The following is a 20,721-nucleotide window of genomic DNA, read 5'->3' on the forward strand; positions in this document are numbered from 1 at the left end:
GGATACACAGTAGGTAACAGATAAGTACTACTATAGTTTATATAAACAAGCTGCTGTGTAGCCATGGGGGCAGCCATTCAAAGGAGAAAAGGCTCAGGTTACACAGCAGATAAGCTCAGTAGAACATAATGGTGTTATCTGTTATCTACTATTTAACCTGTGCCACCTTTTCTGGAGGAAAATACCGGCCTTCCTATATATTTATCTTTTATCCCTATTAAAAACATTGGGATCAACCATCATTTTTACCGGCCAGGTGGCAACCCTAGCCATATAGACTTTTTTCAATTTCTGCCATTGCTACACAGCAGCTTGTTTATATGAACTATAGTAGTGTTTCTAAAGTTTTACCAGTGCAGGGCAACAGCACATGATATTTTTATTACTTTAAAACACTTTCATTTTCTGGTGTTACTGTTCCTTTAACACAGTGGTCCCCAACCAGTAGCTCGTGAGCAACATGTTTCTCTCCAGCCCCTTGGATGTTGCTCCCAGTGGCCTCAAAGCAGGTGATTATTTTTGAGTTCCTAGCTTGGAGGCAAGTTTTGGTTGTATAAAAACCAGATGTACTGCCAAACAGAACCTCAATGTAGGGTGACAATCCACATAGGGGCTACTAAATGGCCAATCACACCACTTATTTGGCACCCCAAGAACATTTTTCATGCTAGTGTTGCTCCCCAACTCCTTTTACTTCTGAATTTTGCTCACGGGTTCAAAAGGTTGGGGATCCCTGCTTTAACATAACACGGAATATGACTTGCCCTCAGCTTCTGGTCTGTATTTGCCTCTTTTGTCAGGAATTCACCAGGAATAATCCTCCACCTATTGTTGAACTGCAACTCCCATTGTCCCATAGCTTCATGATTCATGCATTTGAGTGTTATTTTTTTCCAATTAGGGCCCCATTCTACTTGTTGGCAGGGTCCACCACCCAGGGGCCCAAGTGAGCAATGGGTTGATGATTGGGGTACACTTTGGGAGGGGGGAAGGCCCTGATAACTTAGAAGTATTGGGTCTTGTGATCCGAACTGTGGCCATAGCAACTTGTAGTCAAGCTGATTGCTTATTATCCATGCAGGTAATGTGATTAGAATTCCCCATTTATCCTGTACTGGGTACTACAGAAGCGAGAGAGAAGAGCATTGGTCTTTTTAGGGTCTGACCACATGAGCAGATTCGGGGAGATTAGTCACCCCAGCGACAAATATCCTCTTCTTTGGGGTGACAATCTCTCCAAACTGCCTTCCTTCAGCCCTCTGCTGCTTAAAATGAATATCGCCTGGGGGAAGGCACACGTGGCTCTTCGTTTTCCGAAGACGCCCGAAGTTGCCTCACGAGGCAGAGAGCCTCAGTGGGACATGGGTTTTTACTATTGAGTGTTGTTCTTAGATCTACCAGGCAGCTGTTATCTTGTGTTAGGGAGCTGCTATCTGGTTACCTTCCCATTGTTCTTTTGTTTGGCTGCTGGGGGGAAAGGGAGTGGGGTGATATCACTCCAACTTGCAGTACAGCAGTAAAGAGTGATTGAAGTTTATCAGAGCACAAGTCACATGACTTGGGGCAACTGGGAAATTGACAATATGTCTAGCCCCATGTCAGATTTCAAAATTGAATATAAAAAAATCTGTTTGCTTTTTTGAGAAATGGATTTCAGTGCAGAATTCTGCTGGAGCAGCACTATTAACTGATTCATTTTTTTCCCATGACAGTATCCCATTAAGCAACAAATAAGACAAATATTGCCCTTTTACATCTCTTGCCTTGAGCCACCATTTCGTGATGGTCTGTGTGCAGCCTCAGCGATTACCTGACCAGAAATACTACAGCTCTAATTGTAACGGGAAGAAGTGTGGAAGCAAAAGACACAACTTTGTCTGTTAATTGGCTCATGTGACCTAACACCAGTCTGACCACCAAGTAGTCAAGGAAGTTGTCAGGAGAAAGAAAGAGGCTGCTCTGATTTGAGAAAAGTTTCTAATTTTTTCCCCTAATCAGAAAAACATCAGAGCAGCCTCTTTCTTTCTCCTGACAACTTCCTTGACTAATTGGTGGTCAGACTGGTCAGAAAATGACCAGCAGGTGGCGCTGTTGTAACAAAATTTGTTCATGTTAACATTACATGAATCCTTTAATATCTTGGAATTAAAAAAAAACATAATGAATGTACATTGCAAATGTGCTTAGAAGAGCCCCCTCATCAATTTTACATTCACTTGTTTTTAAGCTTTACTTATCCTTTCAGCCAAATACAATGGCAGCTTAACTAAAACTGCCGGCTGAGCCAGTACCGCCTTCATAACAGAAACAGGTACACGTTGACTTTAGACTGGTACGAGGGTAAACACTGAAGTTAGATACAGATTCATTTTATATTTAAACATACAACTTCATCATAAGAAATACAAATCACTTTCCTGAATAATAAATACTAATTATAAGGGATCATGATTCCTAACAGCGGATAGTGCAATGCCCGGCATCCTATGGGGTCTGCATATGTGGTGAGCTACAATTCCCAGCAGCCCCTGACAGTCAGTTGTTCTAGTTCTGGAAGGCTATGGGTTGACCATACCTGAGTTATCTACATTAGGATGGGCTTCATAGCAAATAATTTAATGGATGGTGAAACTGGCCCCAGTGGCGGAACTACCGGGGGAGCAGGGGGTGCGAGCGGGCCAGGGCCCGCACCCCCTCAGGGCCCCCCTGGCAGTCCGTTCGCCGCTGAAAATGCGGCCAAATGCGGCCGTACGGAGGGTGGCGGGACCCGGCTGCGCGTCACGCACCAGGGCCCGCCCCCCTATAGGCTACTGACTGGCCCAGTAGAAAATATGGTACATTATCACTTTACATGATGTTCTGGAATGATAAGAATTAAAATGTGGTCCATTCATAGATATTTCAAAGACTCCATTCATGTTTGCTCTTTGCCCACAATGCACTGCAGGGGGAGGCCATTTAATATTCTGTGACAAATCATCCTTTGTGTTTAGCTTGTCTTCCCATTTCAGCTTTGCCTTCTTCATATGCCAAGTGTAATTTCTGAAGTCCTCTGGCCATAAAGGCTGCCTGCTCATCTCCGCCGAAATGTAGGATCCACTTCCTTAATTCTGTATCAGAGAAGCACAAGTTCTGGGGGAGGCTGAGCTCTGATTGGCTCCTTACTGGGAGACGTGGGAGGATTCGTGTTTTTGAGTCCAAGGAACCTGAATGGGAACAAACAAAATGATTAGGTTCAACATTGCAGAGAGAACCCACTGAAACGAAATTGTCTTCATTCATCTAAATGACCTGCTCGTTGCTTGGATAACCAGCCACATATAGCTAAACCAACATCTATACCTTCCAGTTCTACCAGTCTCTTAAAGGACAAGGAACGTTAAACTAAAGAAGTAGGTAGAAATGTTGTACATGATGTTTTGTGCTTCTGTACCAACCCAAGGCAACCACAGCCCTTTAGCAGTAAAGATCTGTGTCTCCAAAGATGCCCCAGTAGCTCCCCATCTTCTTTTCTGCTGATTCACTGCACATGCTCTGTGCTGCTGTCACTTACTGAGCTTAGGGAGCCACTCACAATATACAGTACACATAGAATAGAAATGTCACAATATAAGGCTGATTAGTAATTAATACAGATAATTACTACATGGCAGCACAGAAACCAGTGCAATTAGCATCAGAATTTAATAATCAGCAAACCTGTAGCATCAGCTTATATTACAGCCAGGGAAGCTCATTTTCTGCTGGATAATTAGTGACGAGCCCTAAGCTTAGCTTCTCAACAGCCAATCAGAGCCCACTGAGCATGTGAGTGTCACAGACACTTTCCAAGATGGTGACCCCCTGTGACAAGTTTGAAGTCCTGGATCATTGCTGCTATTGACAAGCTGAAACTTTAGCCTCGTGCAATAAGTTCACTATATAAAATATGCCATTTTTAGCCCCATTCATTTTTAGGGTTTAGCTCTCTTTTAAAGGAGAACTAACCCTAAACATTACTATGGCTAGAAATGAGTTGTTTTACAGTATATACTCTTCATACTGCATCAGCATTAATGATTCCTGTCTTTAAAAATGTTGCGTGAGCTCCCCAACTTGGATTTAATTTGGACTGCCAGTGGCACTGCACATGCTCAGTGTACTGTGGGCTGCTGTTGAGAAGCTAAGCTTAGGTGTTGTTTAAAATTATCAGGCAGAAAATTAGGTCTGTGTGTCATATGATATTACAGGGCTGATGCAGAATGCACTGTTCAGACTGGCAGTCAGGGCTTTAGGTTCCCTATGGGTATAGACATGCCCTCCCAATAGTATAATAATAAAACTTGCTTTAGTCACTTTATTTATAGTGGGGAATCTGATCCGCTATAAAAAGAGCGAATACAGTGCTGTCTAACTTCTGTGGTACCAAGGGACGGGATTTTTCTGGCCTATGTGGTGAAGGGCCGATAATGGAAGCCAGTGTTGACCACTCCCCCTTTTAAAAATCACACCCAATTTAAACCACATGGGGGAATGTTATAAAAGCCGGAAAACGGAAAAACTATTCACAATGCGAAAAGTTATGCCTTGGCGCGAACAAATTTAGCTTTGTGCGAATTTAATATAGCTTTTGCGAACCCGGAAACCGTGGAAGACCGTTTGCGAATTTTATAGTTTGTGCCAATGCGCAGTCAATGTAATAAAACTTCTTACTGAAAAAGTCGTTATGTTTGCTCCAAAAGATTACGTCACCTTCAAGCTCTTCTTAAGAATGCGCACTTAAAAATTGCAATGCGCAATTAAAATTCATAATGCAATAACAGTTTAAGGAACAATATTTCATTACGAGATTTTTTTTCTTATTGGTGCAAATTGTTTTTCTCTTTGCGACTTTAATTACATTCCCCCCATAGAGTGTAACATTGCTGGGGATTCTTAAAATATCTATTAATAAATACTAGTTTTAGTTAACCTTGGGATTGAAAATATAGATCATGCTCTGTATTGATACTTTGATACTTTTGCCAGGGCTGCTTTTTCCTCCCAGTCCGGCCCTGACCAACGTTATACCTGGGCGTCTGGGGGAGGAGCTTGGATTGCGCTCTCCAGTAGATTCTTGCGTGTAGAAATCTCTGCGAAGGCTGCACGATATCAGTTTTCCAGAATCTGAAGACTAAAATAAACATTTACATGATCAGTAAAAAAAACACATTTTCTCCATAATATTCTCTCTCTGTGCTCAAAGAAATGTCAGCGGATGAACCATGACAATGGCAAACCTACCACTTGCCAGTTGCAGAAAGGGAGGTTATACTGACACTTTACATGCCACGCATTAGACCTCACCAATTTCACCAAGTTCAGTTCTGGAGGTTGAGTTTCACTTGCACCCAAGGCTGAACTTGATATGCGTGTGGGTGTTTTCAGCCTCAACTACTATGTAACTCATTAGAATGAAACCTTATTGCTCGACCATGACCCGAAACACATAATAATTACTATTCAATTCTGCTGATGCACCGAATCCGCTATTTTGGATTCGGACAAACCTTTGAATCCTTTGAGAAAGATTTGGCCAAATACCGAACCGAATCCGAACCCTAATTCGTATTTGCAAATCAGGGACGGGGAGGGAAAAAAGAAAACTGTGCGTTCAGTTCATGGTTTAACATTTTTTTTTTACTTCCTTGTTTTGTGACCAAAAGTCACATGATTTTACAGATTCAGATTGGCCAGGCACGAGGATCCGGCCGAATCCTACTGAAAAAGGTTGAATACTGGCCAAATACTGAACTAAATCCTCAATTCGGTGCATCCCTACAAATAACTGCTACAAAGTGACGTACACAGTTTTAATTGGACACAGTGGGGCCTTCCAGTTTACAGTCTGAGCACAGAAGAACCAGCGTTTAAGTAAACCTTAAAAATAAGTGAATGTAAAATTGATGAGGGAGTTATTCTAAGCACTTTTGCAATGTATATTCATTATTTGTTGTCAGGAGAAAGAAAGAGGCTGCTCTGATGTTCTTCTGGTTAGGAAAGATTTGAGTAAGGTTTCTAATTTTATTATATTTTATTTTATTATTATTTATAAACTTCCTTGACTACTTGGTGGTCAGACTGGTCAGAAAATGACCAGCAGGTGGCGCTGTTGTAACAAAATTCATTGATGTTAACAGTACATGTAACCTTTAATATCTTGGAATTAAAATAAATAAATAATGAATGTACATTGCAAAAGGACTTAGAATAGCCCCCTCATCAATTTTACATTCACTTATTTTTAAAGGGATACTGTCATGGGAAAACATGTTTTTTTCAGTTAATAGTGCTGCTCCAGCAGAATTCTGCACTGAAATCCGATTCTCAAAAGAGCAAACAGATTTTTTTATATTCAATTTTGAAATCTGACATGGGGCTAGACATATTGCCAGTTTCCCAGCAGCCCCCAGTCATGTGACTTGTGCCTGCACTTTAGGCTGGAACTACTTTCTGGCAGGCTGTTATCTCTCCTACTTAATGTAACTGAATGTGTCTCAGTGGGACTTGGATTTTACTATTGAGCGCTGTTCTTAGATCTACCAGGGAGCTGTTATCTTGTGTTATGAGGTGACTCCCCATAGTCACCTCAGCTCGTTTCAGGGAGCAGTTCTGGGTCTCACTTACCTTCTCGGTTGCTCTGTATTTGTGTTTCTCTGTATGGCAGCCCTTCTTGGCTTTGCTGGAGCAGTAGGGAAAGTGACTGAGCCTGTCCAGTGGCAGCAGTGATGAGCTTGTAGCAACACTAGGAATGGAGGTTATTTGGCCCATACTCACACAGGCCCGACATGCCGTGCAAATGTGGGGTCTCAGCCGCTGCTCTGAGTGTCTTGATACTGAAGGGCAATGGGGAGTCGCAGGGCTGCTGGAAGACATAGACATTATAGACATATACATGTGTGTGAAATGCTATTTATTACATATATACATCTTGTAGATGAGAATGATTAGGGTGATGGCAGCTACTGTGGCGACCAATCTCCCAAAAATGCCCAAACATATGCACATTTTTTGTAAGGTGATGGAAGTTGCCGCACAAGGAAATTTTAAAGGAGAACTACAGCTGAACTAAAGAAATAGTCTAGAAATGTTGTACATTATGTTTTGTGCTTCTGTACCAGCCCAAGGCAACCACAGCCGTTTAGCAGTAAAGATCTGTGTCTCCAAAGATGCCCCAGTAGCTCCCCATCTTCTTTTCTGCTGATTCACTGCACATGCTCTGTGCTGCTGTCACTTACTGAGCTTAGGGGCCCACTCACAATATACAGTACACATAGAATAGAAATGTCACAATATAAGGCTGATTAGTAATTAATACACATAATTACAACATGGCAACACAGAAACCAGTGCAATTAACATCAGAATTTAATAATCAGCAAACCTGTAGCATCAGCTTATATTACAGCCAGGGAAGCTCATTTTCTGCTGGATAATTAGTGACGAGCCCTAAGCTTAGCTTCTCAACAGCCAATCAGAGCCCACTGAGCATGTGAGTGTCACAGACACTTTCCAAGATGGTGACCCCCTGTGACAAGTGTGAAGTCCTGGATCATTGCTGCTATTGACAAGCTGAAACTTTAGCCTCGTGCAATAAGTTCAGTATATAAAATAGGAATTTTTTAGCCATATTCAGTTTTAGGGTTTAGTTCTCCTTTAAGTGACTTCAGAAATTGCAGCCCCTGACGTCAGTGCTATATACATAAAGGATACTACTAATAAAAATACAATAAAATGATACATTCAGCAGGGAATATCTCAGACACCTTTGAATGTGATTCTTCCCACTGATGTGATGTTTACAACTGGATTTCCTATTTTCGGGTGGTTTCTGTGGGCTGTAACACTTGAGCAGTTGTTCTGTGGTGGTGGGGTAAGTGCATTTTGCCTTTGTGTCGCTTCTTCTCTTTGACATTCCTGCAAGTACAAAGCAAAATGTAACAACTCCACCTGTCTGCAATGGAAATCCAAACCTGCAGTGAATCCGTTATGTGTTTTAAATAGAAGTGAGGGCAGCCTGATCTTCTCTCTACCATAAATGAGCTATGATATGTAATGGAATAAAATCATGGAGTGATAAAAATACAGACATGGGATCTGTTATCCAGAATGCTCAGGATGTAAGGTTTTCAGGATAAGGGATCTTTCAGTAATTCGGATCACCATACCGTCAGCCTACTAAAAAATAATTTAAACATTAAACCCAATAATATGATTTTGCCTCCGATAAGGATTAATTATATCTTAGTTGGGATCAAGTACAAGGTACAGGTATGGGACCTGTTATCCAGAATACTCAGGACCTGGGGTCTTCCGGATAACGGATCTTTCCATAATTTGGATCTTTATTAGGGATGGGCGAATTTTTTCGCCTTGTTTCGCCGCAAAAATTATGCCCATAGACTTGTATGGCGTCATGTGGCAAAAAAAAAAAAGATGCGTGTCCAAAAAATTTTGCCGCGCGACAAAAATTTTTGGGACGCCCATAGACTTGAATGGGCGTTGACGACATTTCGCCGGCGGCATATTTTTGACGAAACGGGTCAAATTCGCCCATCCCTAATCTTCATACCTTAAGTCTACTAGAAAATCATGTAAACATCAAATAAACCCAATAGACTGGTTTTGCCTCCAATAAGGATTAATTATATCTTAGTTTGGATCAAGTACAAGTTACTGTTTTATTATTACAGAGAAAAGGAAATCATTTTTAAAAATGTAAATTATTCGATTATTTTGGAGTCTATGGGAGATAGCCTTCCCATAATTCTGAGCTTTCTTGACACAGGGTTTACTGCTAACGGATCCTATACAGGTATGGACCCGTTATCCAGAATGCTCAAGACCTGGTGTTTTCCAGATAAAACATCTTTGCATAATTTGGGTCTTCATACCTTAAGTCTACTAGAAAATCATGTAAACATTAAATAAACCCAATAGACTGGTTTTGCTTCCAGTAAGGATTAATTATATCTTAGTTGGGATCAAGTACAAGATGCTGTTTTATTATTACAGAGAAATATATTCTTCCCCCCATCAGCTTGAAACCCAAACCTGCAGTGAATCAGTTACGGTATGTGTTTTAAATAGGAGTGAGGGTGGACTGATCTTTCTACCGTAAATGAGCTATGATATGTAATGGAATAAAATCATGGAGTGATAAAAATACAGATATGTGATCTGTTATCCAGAGTGCTCATGACGTGGGGTTTTCAGGATATGGGATCATTCTGTAATTAGGATCACCATACCTTCAGTCTACTAAAAAATAATTTAAACATTAAACCCAATACTATTATTTTTCCTCCAATAAGGATTAATTATATCTTAATTGGGATCAAGTACAGGTATGGGATCCATTATATGTAAATCGGTTTTCCAGAAAGCTCCGAATTACAGAAAAGACCATCTGCCATAGACGCCATTTTATCCAAATAATCCAAATTTTTAAAAATGATTTCCTTTTTCTCTGTAATAATAAAACAGTAGCTTGTACTTGATCCCAACTAAGAAATAATAATACTTATTGGAAGTAAAACCAGCCTATTGGGTTTATTTAATGTTTACATGATTTTCTAGTAGACAAGGTATCAGGGGCGATCCTGGCCCCTCTGCCGCCTGAGGCAGCAGCAGTTGCTGCTGCCCCCCCTCCCCCAGAAATTAGCTCTTAAAGTACCAGGAGCAGCATTTTTGCTGCCCCTGGTACCTAGTGGGGCGCCGCCGCCTGAGGCGACAGCCTCAACTTGCCTCATTGGTGAAGCACCCCTGCAAGGTATGAAGGTTCAAATTACGGAAAGATACATTATCCGGAAAACCCCAGGTCCCGAGCATTCTGGATAATAGGTCTCATACCTGTACAAGCTACTGTTTTATTATTAAAGAGAAAAAGGAAATAAATTTTTTTAAATGGAGTCTATAGGAGATATTTTGGATCTTATTTTGGAGCTATCTGGATAACGGATCCCTTACCTGTATTATGTTCTGCTGATATAAAAAGGGGCAATAGATTCCCTTTTTCAAGATGAGTGCAATGAATAGGGCTTGTGCTAAACACAGTTTTCTGCTTTATTGATTTTTTGAGCTAAACCGGGAAATTGAAGCTACTCCATGTTTGGTCCTTACGAGGTAGATCATTTGATTACCAGAGCACAGCTAGTCTCCCTGCATAATAGACTCCTGCTAACAAAACAACAACAATAACGTAAGGGAGGGGGTTGAATACTGCAAATCTTATGCTTATTTTTACTCACCGGACAGATTGTGAGGCAACCGCTACATCTGTCCAACTGTTGAAAGAACGGCAGTAGATCCCCATTCTATTAGTCCATGCCACATAGAGATTCCCTTGTCCTGAAAAAAAAAAAGATATATTAATGAAATTTTTATTATTAAAGGGGAAGTAAAGTCTAAAACAGAATTAGGCTAGAAATGCTGTATTTTGTATACTAAACATAAGCATGAACTTACTGCACCACAAACCTTATCAAACAAATGATTTATGCTTTTAAAGTTGGCCACAGGGGGTCACCATCTTGTAACTTTGTTAAACATCTTTGCAAGACCAAGACTGTGCACATGCTCAGTGTGGTCTGGGCTGCTGTGGTCTGGGCTGCTTAGGGATCATCATAAATGATCAAAACAGCACTAGTCAAATAATATCTGCCAGAAGCCGATACAGCAAGACTGATTAATAATCACAATATACAGACTGTACTGGGTCCTGTGTTGTCATGTAATCTAATGTGGATTTTATAGTTTTTGTATTGTTTAATACAAACTTTCTCCAACTCTGCAGAACCAGTGGCTGCAGCAAAATAATCCTCCAAATAGAATCCCAGTTTATCTGTTTTAATATGGCTCAATGATCTTTGTCCCTGCAGCTGAGTTGAAAATAGTAAAGGGGATGTAAAGGCAAAAATAAAATCCAATACAAATCTGTACACAGTTGCCGACTGCTCTACAGGGAAACAAACAAAGCTGCTTGAGTTCTACATGGCTGGGAAGTAAGGTGGGGGCTCCCCCTGCTGTTCATAAGTATGATTGTTTCCCTGCAGAGCAGTTAGGGACCGTCTGACAATTCCTATCCACAGCAGTAAATGAAGGGAGAATTTCACTGCACACAGTCTGGTTTCTTATAAAAACAGTACACATTTTTTAATTGAAGTATATTGGAGATAGGTTTCTTTTTCATTAAAGAAAGTAAAAATGGGATTTTATTTTTTTGCCTTTACATGCCCTTTAATAGATTCAAAATTCTGCCACCAGATGGCGTATGCAGTAAACACAAAGCCGATTCATGTGTCTGCATAAATCCTTGACAAATGGCATTGCTGCAAAGGTTGAGTGTGTGAAGCCAGCTCTCTTAGCATTGCTATCACCCCCTTCTCTCATAACAGACAAACTACAAAACAGATTTGCCTCCATAACCTTGATGATGTCACACTGTCACCTGAACTTGGATGAGACCGAAGAAAAGCTTTTGCATTTGTCTCGGCGAGTTCATACCCTGAAGCACAGGCAATACAAAAATTGAATCACAAGGGGGTGCAGACTGTACCCTTTAAAACCAAACACACATGAAATCTATTTGTTGCACGGCTAACTTGCAGTACATTTAGCATTCGGCAGGACTGCTCAAAAACGAGTGCAGCCTGCAACAGTAATCCCAAATAACTGTTAATTAGCCATACAGTATGTGGAGTAGACAGGTGTAAAGGGTGAGGCTGAAACCCAATTAAGGGTAGGACTACATGGAAATTTTCGGCGCGATCCGACGCAATGCGACAAAATGCATGCAACAAATCGCATGTGACGGAAATACGGTAAGAGATGGAAATGTCGGATGAAGTTGCAGCGTTGGTCCGACGCGACACGACTGTCGGATGCAGACATCCGTTTTGCCGCAGCGCGTCGGATTGTGCCAAAACGTCCGTGTAGTCCTACCCTTAGGGTCAGAGTGTTTACAAAAAAAAAAAAAAAAAAAAATCTCAGAAACAAGTAGAACTATGACTTAAAGGGGTGGTTCACCTTTGAGTTAACTTTTAGCATGTTATAGAATTCTAAGAACCTTTTCAATTGGTTGTCATTAATTATTTCTTAATAGTTTTTTAATTATCTGTCTTCTTCTTCTGACTCTTACCAGCTTTCAAATTTTTAAAAATTTATTGTTATTGCTACTTTTTATTACTCATCTTTCTATTCAGACTCTCTCCTATTTATATTCCAGTCTCTATTCAAATTTCAATGAAACCCAAATTGTCTCAGAATATCACTCTCTACATCATATTAAAAGTTACCTCAAAGGTGAACAATCCCTTTAAAGGGGAACACCACCTAAATCAATATACATTCATTTAAAACTGGAATTGAGGTTAAAGTTATTTATTAATGTATTTGTTTTTTCCATACTCTCAGGGTTGGAATGGGCTGGCGGGACACTTAACAGAAAAAAAGCCCTGCCGACCCAGACTGGCTCCTTGCCCTATGTGTTACACTCTTAGGGTCAGGCCACACTGGGGAGATTGGTCGCCGCAAAAACGAGGCGATTAGTCGCCAGGCGACCAAATCTCCTCAAAATGCCCAGTGTGGCCTGACCCTTATATCTACCCTGGCCCTGATCGTGGCCGCATCAAGATAAAATAAGGGGCATAGGGGGAGGGGGGCAGAGGGGGGTTGTGGCTGGAGTGGGGGCCCAGAAGTGAAGCAGGTTTGCGGCTGGGGTGAGGTGCCCATGGTGGGTGTGAGGGCCACTGAGGTGGAAGGCCGATGCTGCATTCTCTGGTTCTGACTCTTGAAACAATGTAGCAGAAGTCAGTTATACCAACAGGTCTGTTAATCATCTGCTACACTATTGCGGGAGTCGGAAGCAGAAGGGCAGATAATAGAAACAGCCAGGCACATAGGGCTATCAGTGGCAATTACATTTACAAATAACCATTGAACCATATTTGTAATGAACACATATGAGTATATTGGTAAATTGTTTAGACTGTTTTTGGGTCAAGTTCCCCTTTAATAGGACTATTTCCTCTTAACTACAGCCTGTCCAAGCAGCTCCCAACTAATTAGGGGCCACACACAGAGAAGTCTGCTCAGTGTATGTCACGAGAGGGTCAGTGACCCAGTCCTGCCAGCATTGCCTATAGGAATCATCACAGAATCTTGTGCCTCACTCACCTTCTCCCCTGGGCAGCACTCATGCTCTGCAACAATCACTTCCTGCTCTTCCAGCTTGACTGACTCACTGAGGGGCTGCTGGGGTCCAATCAGGATTAACTAGCTTGTCATTATAAGCCAATAGTAGTGGACTTAGAGTGGGTGGGAACCGGAGAAACTGATGTGAGGCAGGAGCAGACCACCTGATTTAGGCTTCTTGTTGCCTGAGTAACAGGGACATGGGAGGTGCTGGGCCTGCTGTGTTATACAGATGAGCCTCAGTCAGTAGACAGGAATGTAACCTGCTCTCTGAGTCCTGTGCAACTCTTGTCAATCATTAATATGTATAAGAACAGGAGAGAACAGTTTGCTGCTGTGCTTTCTCTCACACTCAACTGTGTTTTCAAGCTTCCTGTGCTTTGTGGGCCAGCTGCAGTGTTGGACTGGCCCACAGCGATACCAGGAAAACTCCCGGTGGGCCCAGGTGTCAGTGGGCCTTCCTGCTTATAAACATTTGGCCTATTTCACGGTCATTTCTGTATTTCTTTAAGGGCTTAATAATGGAAAAATAGAGTATAGTATGTGGAGATAAAAGACTAGAGAATAAAGAGGTTGAGTGAGGAGAGGAGAAATATTAGTTCGGAAAGTGGGCCCTCAGTCTAAGGTTTTCCGGTGGGCCCCTGGCATCCCATTCCGACACCGGCCAGCTGTTATTTTATAGCCTTCAGGAATGGTTTTCGAGGAAAAGTTGTGTAAAACCTGGTGTGATTTGGTGGCACAATTGGGACTGGACATCGGTTTAATTTTCATTGACCTTACCCAGTGGCATAACTAGATGTTTCTGGGCCCCACAGCAAAATAATTTTAGGGCCCCCAAAATATACAGAGATTGTCCTGTTTTACCAATATATATTAAAATGACTCATTAATTAGGGCCCCCTATATCCTCTGGGCCCCCTTGCAGGTGCAGGGTCTGCTTCTGTAGTTACGCCCCTGACCTTACCCTTGATCCACAGAGAGCAACACTGTGATTAGACCAGCCCTATACATGATCTACTGAACCCAAGGGAAAAGAGAAACTGACCCTTAGCATGAGGAATTCAATCAGTAAGGTATATCTGATAACTAGGTTTGCCACCTTTGCTGATGGTTAAACCTGAACACGGGGGCCGGGGCAGATAGCATTGGGGGTGGGGCAGTGATAAAGGTGGGCACAATGATGTTAGTGGAGTTCTGACACCAGGGCGAGGCTATTGCATCACTTAGAGAAAACTGGCTGGATTCTATCCAGTTTTCGCAATCTGTTGATGCCCAGTTCAAAACCAAACAGGAGGCAACTAGTGATGTGGGGGCTGACCCGAGGCCCGCGGGACCCACGGGTTTACCCCTGGAAAAAATGCGCAGGTAACGGGCGGGTGCGGGTCGTGCTCTTCTCCTGCTCTCCCCACAACGACCTAGTACTGCTGGCTTCCGGCGCCAGAATTTATAGACTTCCACCTGCCTTATGTGACGTCACTGTGGGGTGGGTCGGGTGCGGGTCTATAAATAAAGGAGAGCAGCGGGCCCGGGTCGGGTGCGGGTAGGGAGCGGGCAGATTAGGGTCGGCTGCAGGTCAAGAAAAGTCCGATCCTTTAATTACAGGTATGAGATCTATAATACAAAAGTTATCCAGAAAGCTCTGAAATACAGCAATGCTAATTTAGAAAAAAACATTCTTATTTTTGATTGATTTGCTTTTTTATGTAATAATAAGAAATTAACCTCACTCGATAGTAACTAAGCCATGTTGAGGTAAGTTTCTTAGTATTAAAATGTTTTTCATGTATTGGCCAGATTATTGTTTGGGTTCCATAAGGCTGAAAACCGAACAGAAAGTTCAAACCCGAACAGGCCTTTCAAAAACCAAACTGTTCAGGTCAAAACCGAACAGGTGGCAACCCTACTGATAAGAGTTTTGCTGCTTACTGCAAAGCGGATGTCCTGTATGACTTGCAAAGTCAAACTGGTCCACCAACTGGCCAAATGGTAGGTCCCTGGGAGGTTGAGGTATAATCTAGTTCTACAAACCAGCTGGTTTCTGTCCATGCTTGCTCTATGCTCTTGTGAGCCCTTGGATTCAATACATTTGAAACAAGTGCATATGGTCCTGGTATACCTCCGACACATTCACAGTATGGTTATGTTGCTGCCATGCAGTGAGGGTGGAACACTGTCTCAGGTAGCATTGCTGCTGGTAAAGGTGCACATACTCACATGGAATTTAAATGAGTTGGAAAAGTATCAACACTGGAGGGGTGTCATATTGTAGGGACCCCCGATGATTATAATGCTTAACGTATAGACCCATGGCTAATGCTTCTGTTTGTTGAAAACTGCACTGGACCGGAGTATGTCTATAAATTCCCAATCTTCACTGCGGTCCGGGGCCAGGTAAATATGCAAAGTAGCGTGAAGAACCAGCTTTAGATAGAGGCTCCAGGAAGAATACTCAAGATGAAGCTGGTCTGATCTTCTTATGGTAAGAAAAAAAAATAGATACCTCTCTCAAATGTTTCCTAACCAGATTAAAACATCAAATCAGGCCTCTTTCTTTCTCCTGACAACTTCCTTGACTACTTGGTGGTCAGAAAATGACCAGCAGGTGGCATTGTTGTAACAAAATTCATCGATGTTAACAGTACATATGACCTTTAATATCTTGGAATTAAAAAAAAAAAAATGAATCTACACTGCAAAAGTTCTTAAAATAGCACCCTCATAAATTTTACATTTACTTATTTTTAAGGTTTACTTATCCTTTAATAGGTGGTTTAAAAGACCAGTAAAATCAATTTAAAAAAAAAAAAAAAAAAAATGTTGGCACACATAAAAAAAAAACCACCAAGACAAATGAAACCTGAAAACCCGAAAATCGGAAAGCCTTTATTAAGAAATAACTTACCAAAACTCTGCTTGCTTCAGAAAAGGCGACATGGTGACGATCCATCGCGTGGCGCTCGATTTCTCCTCCCTGGCTATCTCCTATAAGGAAGGCAGGGAGGAGAAATCAAGCACCACACGATGGATCGCCCCGATCGCTTTCTGACCAGGAGGTCCCCTGAGTAAAAGACGTTGCACAAGCAATTGACTGATATAGAGCAGAAAGAAAAAGGATGAATAAAAAGAGAAAAATCAGAGACAACAAAAAAAACACAAACCAGTTTAAGAGAATTATTAGATAGCAGGGATGTACTGAATGCCGGATTTTGTTTTGGATTCGGCTAAATTGTTTTGTCACGGTTTGAACAAATCCAAGTGCCTGGCTGAATCCAAACCTTAAAACCCTGTTACTTCGGGCCATGCAACGACAGAAAAGGGCTCAGATTCCATTAGTGCAAATCTAAAGCAGGAGATAATGGAATTTCTCTCTTTTCCCCCTCCCCAATGGACCAGGGATAAGTTGGATTTTAGATCCAGGGAAAAAATCAATTGACTAATTGGAACTTTTTCATTTCTTCCCGCACTTAAAAGTTGTCATTGTGATTTTTTGGCTTGATTTTTTCAGCTTAAACTACTATGCTACATCTCACTGACTGCTAAAAACATTATTGGCCAAGGAAAATGCTTATTACGTATAATCCTTCACCATGTGTTGCAGTGGGTTACCCAACTGAACCCTCTTCTTTCTCAGAGGAGCATGAAAGACAAGTAGACAGTTAAAAATGACATTTTATTTGTAAACCACCATGTCCCCACAGGAAACCCTAATGTAACACTTCTGTTGTTAGGAGACTTTTCTGGAAATTAAAAATATATTTTTCTGCACGTGAATCGTTTTGAAACCATTTAGGACAATTATATTGAGACCTTAATGCCAAAAATACTAGTTGATTTGTTGCTTTGGCTTCTATTTTATTTTCACTGTTTTATCCTTGAGTAGAGTTAGCCAATATCTTGTTCAGTAATCCAAGACGAGAGTATGATGTTTATGACTACAAATGTCCTCATGAGGACTGCCGGGAGACTGCTTCCATGGATGAGTCCACAGATCTGCGGGGGAGCTGTTTCCATAGAAACCACACATGGCGAAAATCAGAAAATCTGAATATCCTAGATTAACCATTAGAGTCTGAATTGTACTGGCAAAAAATGTCTCTATTTAGTATATTCTGGCTTTTTTCAAGAGACTTAAGAGGTTTGGAACAGATGTTATTTAGAAACACAACAATATGGTAGAACACTGTCTTGGAACTCTGACTGCTTAAACCTGCCAATGCTAAGAATGAAACATCTTTCCCAAGCCAGTTGTTGCAAAACAGAAACTGACAACCTTGCCATATCCAGTATCTATAGCTGTTATATTTCCTGGAGGCACAGCTGCTGAAAGAAGAGTTGGTACCAGTGGTGCAAAATCATTGGACCTTCTTGTGTTTTCTGCTAAATAACAGGGGTGCTCTAAATGCCTTGTCTGAAATAATTCTTAACATTGACAGGACTAGACAAACTTGTAATCAGTCATAACCATACTTTAAAGGAAAAGTAAACAACCCCTAATGTGAAAAGCCATTTCCATCTTACCCATCTTGGTTTTCTTACGGAAGGGAACGCTGACACGGAGATATATGGCACATGCACAGTCCGGTGCCAGGCTGGTGTGCACGTCAACTGCACATGTGCTGGAAACTCCATAAATGGCCGAAGGGAAGAAGAGGATCCTGAGAAAACTGAAGATGTGGAAGATTGCACCCTTGAGCTCCGCTGCGCTGCTCTGCACATATGCGTGAGTTTCACAATACGGGGCACATTTTTCACTAGGGCACTGTCTGGGACAGAAGCAGGGAGGGGGCACAACAGAGGGTAGTGGAAGGGGCTTTTCACATTAGGGGGTTAGTTCCCCTTTAAGACTATTTTAAGACCAGTGGTAGATAGACATACAACCAAATAAATAAAACACACGTATACTATAAGTTTCAGTTAAACAGAGCATTACAATACAAGCATAATCCAATCTGTAGTTTGTCACAGCATTATATAACTCACATAACTATAAAAGTATTGGACCTCTTATGCAGAATGCTCAGGACCTGGGGTTTTCCGGATAAGGGGTCTTTCTATAATTTGGATCTCCATACTACAAAATAATTTATACATTAATTAAACCCACTAGGATTGTTTTGCCTCTAATACGGATTCATGATATCTTAGTTGGGACCAAGTACAATGCAATATTTTATTTTTACAGAGAAAAAGAAAACCATTAAAAAATATATATATATTATTTGATTAAAATAGAGTCTACAGGAGAAGGCCTTCCTTTAATTCTAAGCTTTCTGGATAATGGATTTCCGGATAACGGATCCCATACCTGTACCAGCCTGTAGCCAATCATAACAGTAGAACATTCACAAGAATAAATCAGCCTGCAGCCAGTTTTTTATCATTGTACATAGCCCATAAGAACCTTCATAAGACTAGACTTACCTGTAGCCCATCAAGGCATTAGAACCTTCACAGGTGTTGACTAATCTTTAGCCAATCATAGCATTAGAACCATTACAGGGCTTGACTAAGCTGCAATCTATTGGTGCATTAGAATGTGGAATATGCTGATAAACAGAAAAGGTCTAATAAATAATGTGATGAGGAAGGAAGAGTTGAAGTTGCATGTCTACCTATAGATCAGCAGTATTGATGCCATCTCAAGAGAGATAACAGGACCAGCCTACAATGCTCAGTATGTGTTTATAATGATGTTCCCAGGCCCGGATTTGTGTGGAGGCCAGGGTGGCAAAATATTAGGGGCAGCATGCCGCCCAGCCACTTTCAGGGGAGCACTGGGGACATGCAGCTCTGGCGCATGCTCGCAGCGGGGTAGGGCGGACACTAGGACTACGCAGGGCAAGGGGCCGCCCAGGAAATCCGGCTCTGGATGTACCATTTCCAAAGTCTGCTCATTTTCATGTTCATGATGATCCCCACCTGACAGAAGTAGCAATCAAAAATGTGTATATCAATGGGACATCTATGTTTTTGGTACTTTTGGCTTGCGCATTGTTTCTTGCTGAATTAATTATCCAGGAGCTGGAAATTTGGAGCTGCCTTTATTGAGCACCAATTATCTTTCCTGGTCCTGAGCTGCTGCCTCTAGTGAATAGCATACAAAATATCTTTCCTGCTCCTGACCTAGACTCCAATAACACCCCAAGATGGTCATTACAAATGGTGTCCCAAACCAAGAACAAACCCCAAGGTCCTGGACTCATCTCATGCTTCTGCCTATAACAAACTCCTTTCCTTTGAAGGAGCCTTCCACTACTCGGATGCCGCCAGGTCTTATAGTGAGAGGACCAGGGAAATAGTTCTGGGCAGGCAAGGAAATCGAACATTTACGAAAAGAACGGGGAACAAAGAGCGTGGTCAATGGACAAGCCGAGTAGATACCAATCAGGCAGAGCTGTACAAAATAGGGAGACAAGAGTGTAGTCGAGGTCACAGTCCGGGTCAAAACCAACAATATAACGGTACAGAAACAGGATCCAAGAGAAAGGTCGGTAAACAGGCAAAGGTCAGGACAGGCAGCAGACTAGGAATGATCAGGGACAGGCTAGGTCAAGAACAGACTAGGAAATCACACCCAGGAAATATTGAAAATAGACGTATATTGTGCAAGGAACAGTTAGCCGCGGGTCCTTTAAATATTTGAATTTCGCACTGAACGAGATGACGTCAGACGCATTGCTCGCATCAAAATCCTGAAGCAGTGAGAGCGAGCATCATTTGCGCATCAGCGCGTGGAAGAGGAGGAATCGGCGGGCATCCCTGCTGTAACACTAGACCACCAGGTATTCTCACACTGGTATTCAGCAAAGACTTCATATTTCCCAGTATACAGTATGTGGTAAATAGTAATATAAATGGATTACAAAATCCAAACAAAGGCAGCAGTTGTTAAACTAAAACCCTAAGTACATCTTAATAGCATCTCTGGTTTAGTAAGTTGAGCTCAGTGCCTCCGACCCATGGAAACAAACTCATCTCAGCACATCTGGCACCAAACAGTACTATAAAATTGCACTGGAGGGCACCAAAGGCATTTGTAAATCCCCATGTCACAGTCACAGTTAATATTTACTATATAGACTCCTAGCAAATGTGGTATCATGAACTTCATTAATGCATGTAGTGCCAGCAGAGGCATAACTAGACATTACTGGGCCCACAGCAAATCATTTTTAAGGCCCCCAAAATGTCTAGAGGTTGAACAGTGTAATTAATATTTATAGGAATTGTATATGAATTAGGCCCTCATGGGGCCCCTATTCCTCCTGGCCCCCCCGCAGCCGCAGGGTCTGCTTGCTCTGTAGCTACTACCCTAAATAATATCCTAAAGCAAAACATTCATAATTACACTACATTCAGTAGTTTCTCATTTCAGCCTGTTAATGCTGGAGCTAACCATAAAGGGCAAGAAATAATTATACAGGTATGGTACCAGTTATTTGGAATGCTCAAAACCTGGGGTGTTCCAGATATGGGGCCTTTCTGTAATCTGGATATTCTTAACTCAAG

The 20,721-nt window shown here is 41.7% G+C and overlaps 1 protein-coding gene across 1 annotated transcript in view; it reads right to left on the bottom strand.

Moving 5' to 3' along the window:
- Positions 1-2,353: 2,353 nt before the first annotated feature.
- Positions 2,354-20,721, bottom strand: part of LOC108719399 — an 85,140-nt gene continuing 66,772 nt past the window's right edge. Inside the window, exons 2-7 of the mRNA XM_041565672.1 lie at positions 17,731-17,975; positions 11,468-11,524; positions 10,269-10,368; positions 6,646-6,883; positions 5,050-5,152; positions 2,354-3,206 (exon numbers count right to left, since the gene is read on the bottom strand). Of these exons, the coding sequence (XP_041421606.1) occupies positions 2,977-3,206; positions 5,050-5,152; positions 6,646-6,883; positions 10,269-10,368; positions 11,468-11,524; positions 17,731-17,975 (973 nt within the window). The 3' untranslated portion in view covers positions 2,354-2,976. The remainder of the gene's footprint in view (positions 3,207-5,049; positions 5,153-6,645; positions 6,884-10,268; positions 10,369-11,467; positions 11,525-17,730; positions 17,976-20,721) is intronic.

The sequence above is a fragment of the Xenopus laevis genome, chromosome 6L, assembly GCF_017654675.1.
Source record: "Xenopus laevis strain J_2021 chromosome 6L, Xenopus_laevis_v10.1, whole genome shotgun sequence".
NCBI lineage: Eukaryota > Metazoa > Chordata > Amphibia > Anura > Pipidae > Xenopus > Xenopus laevis.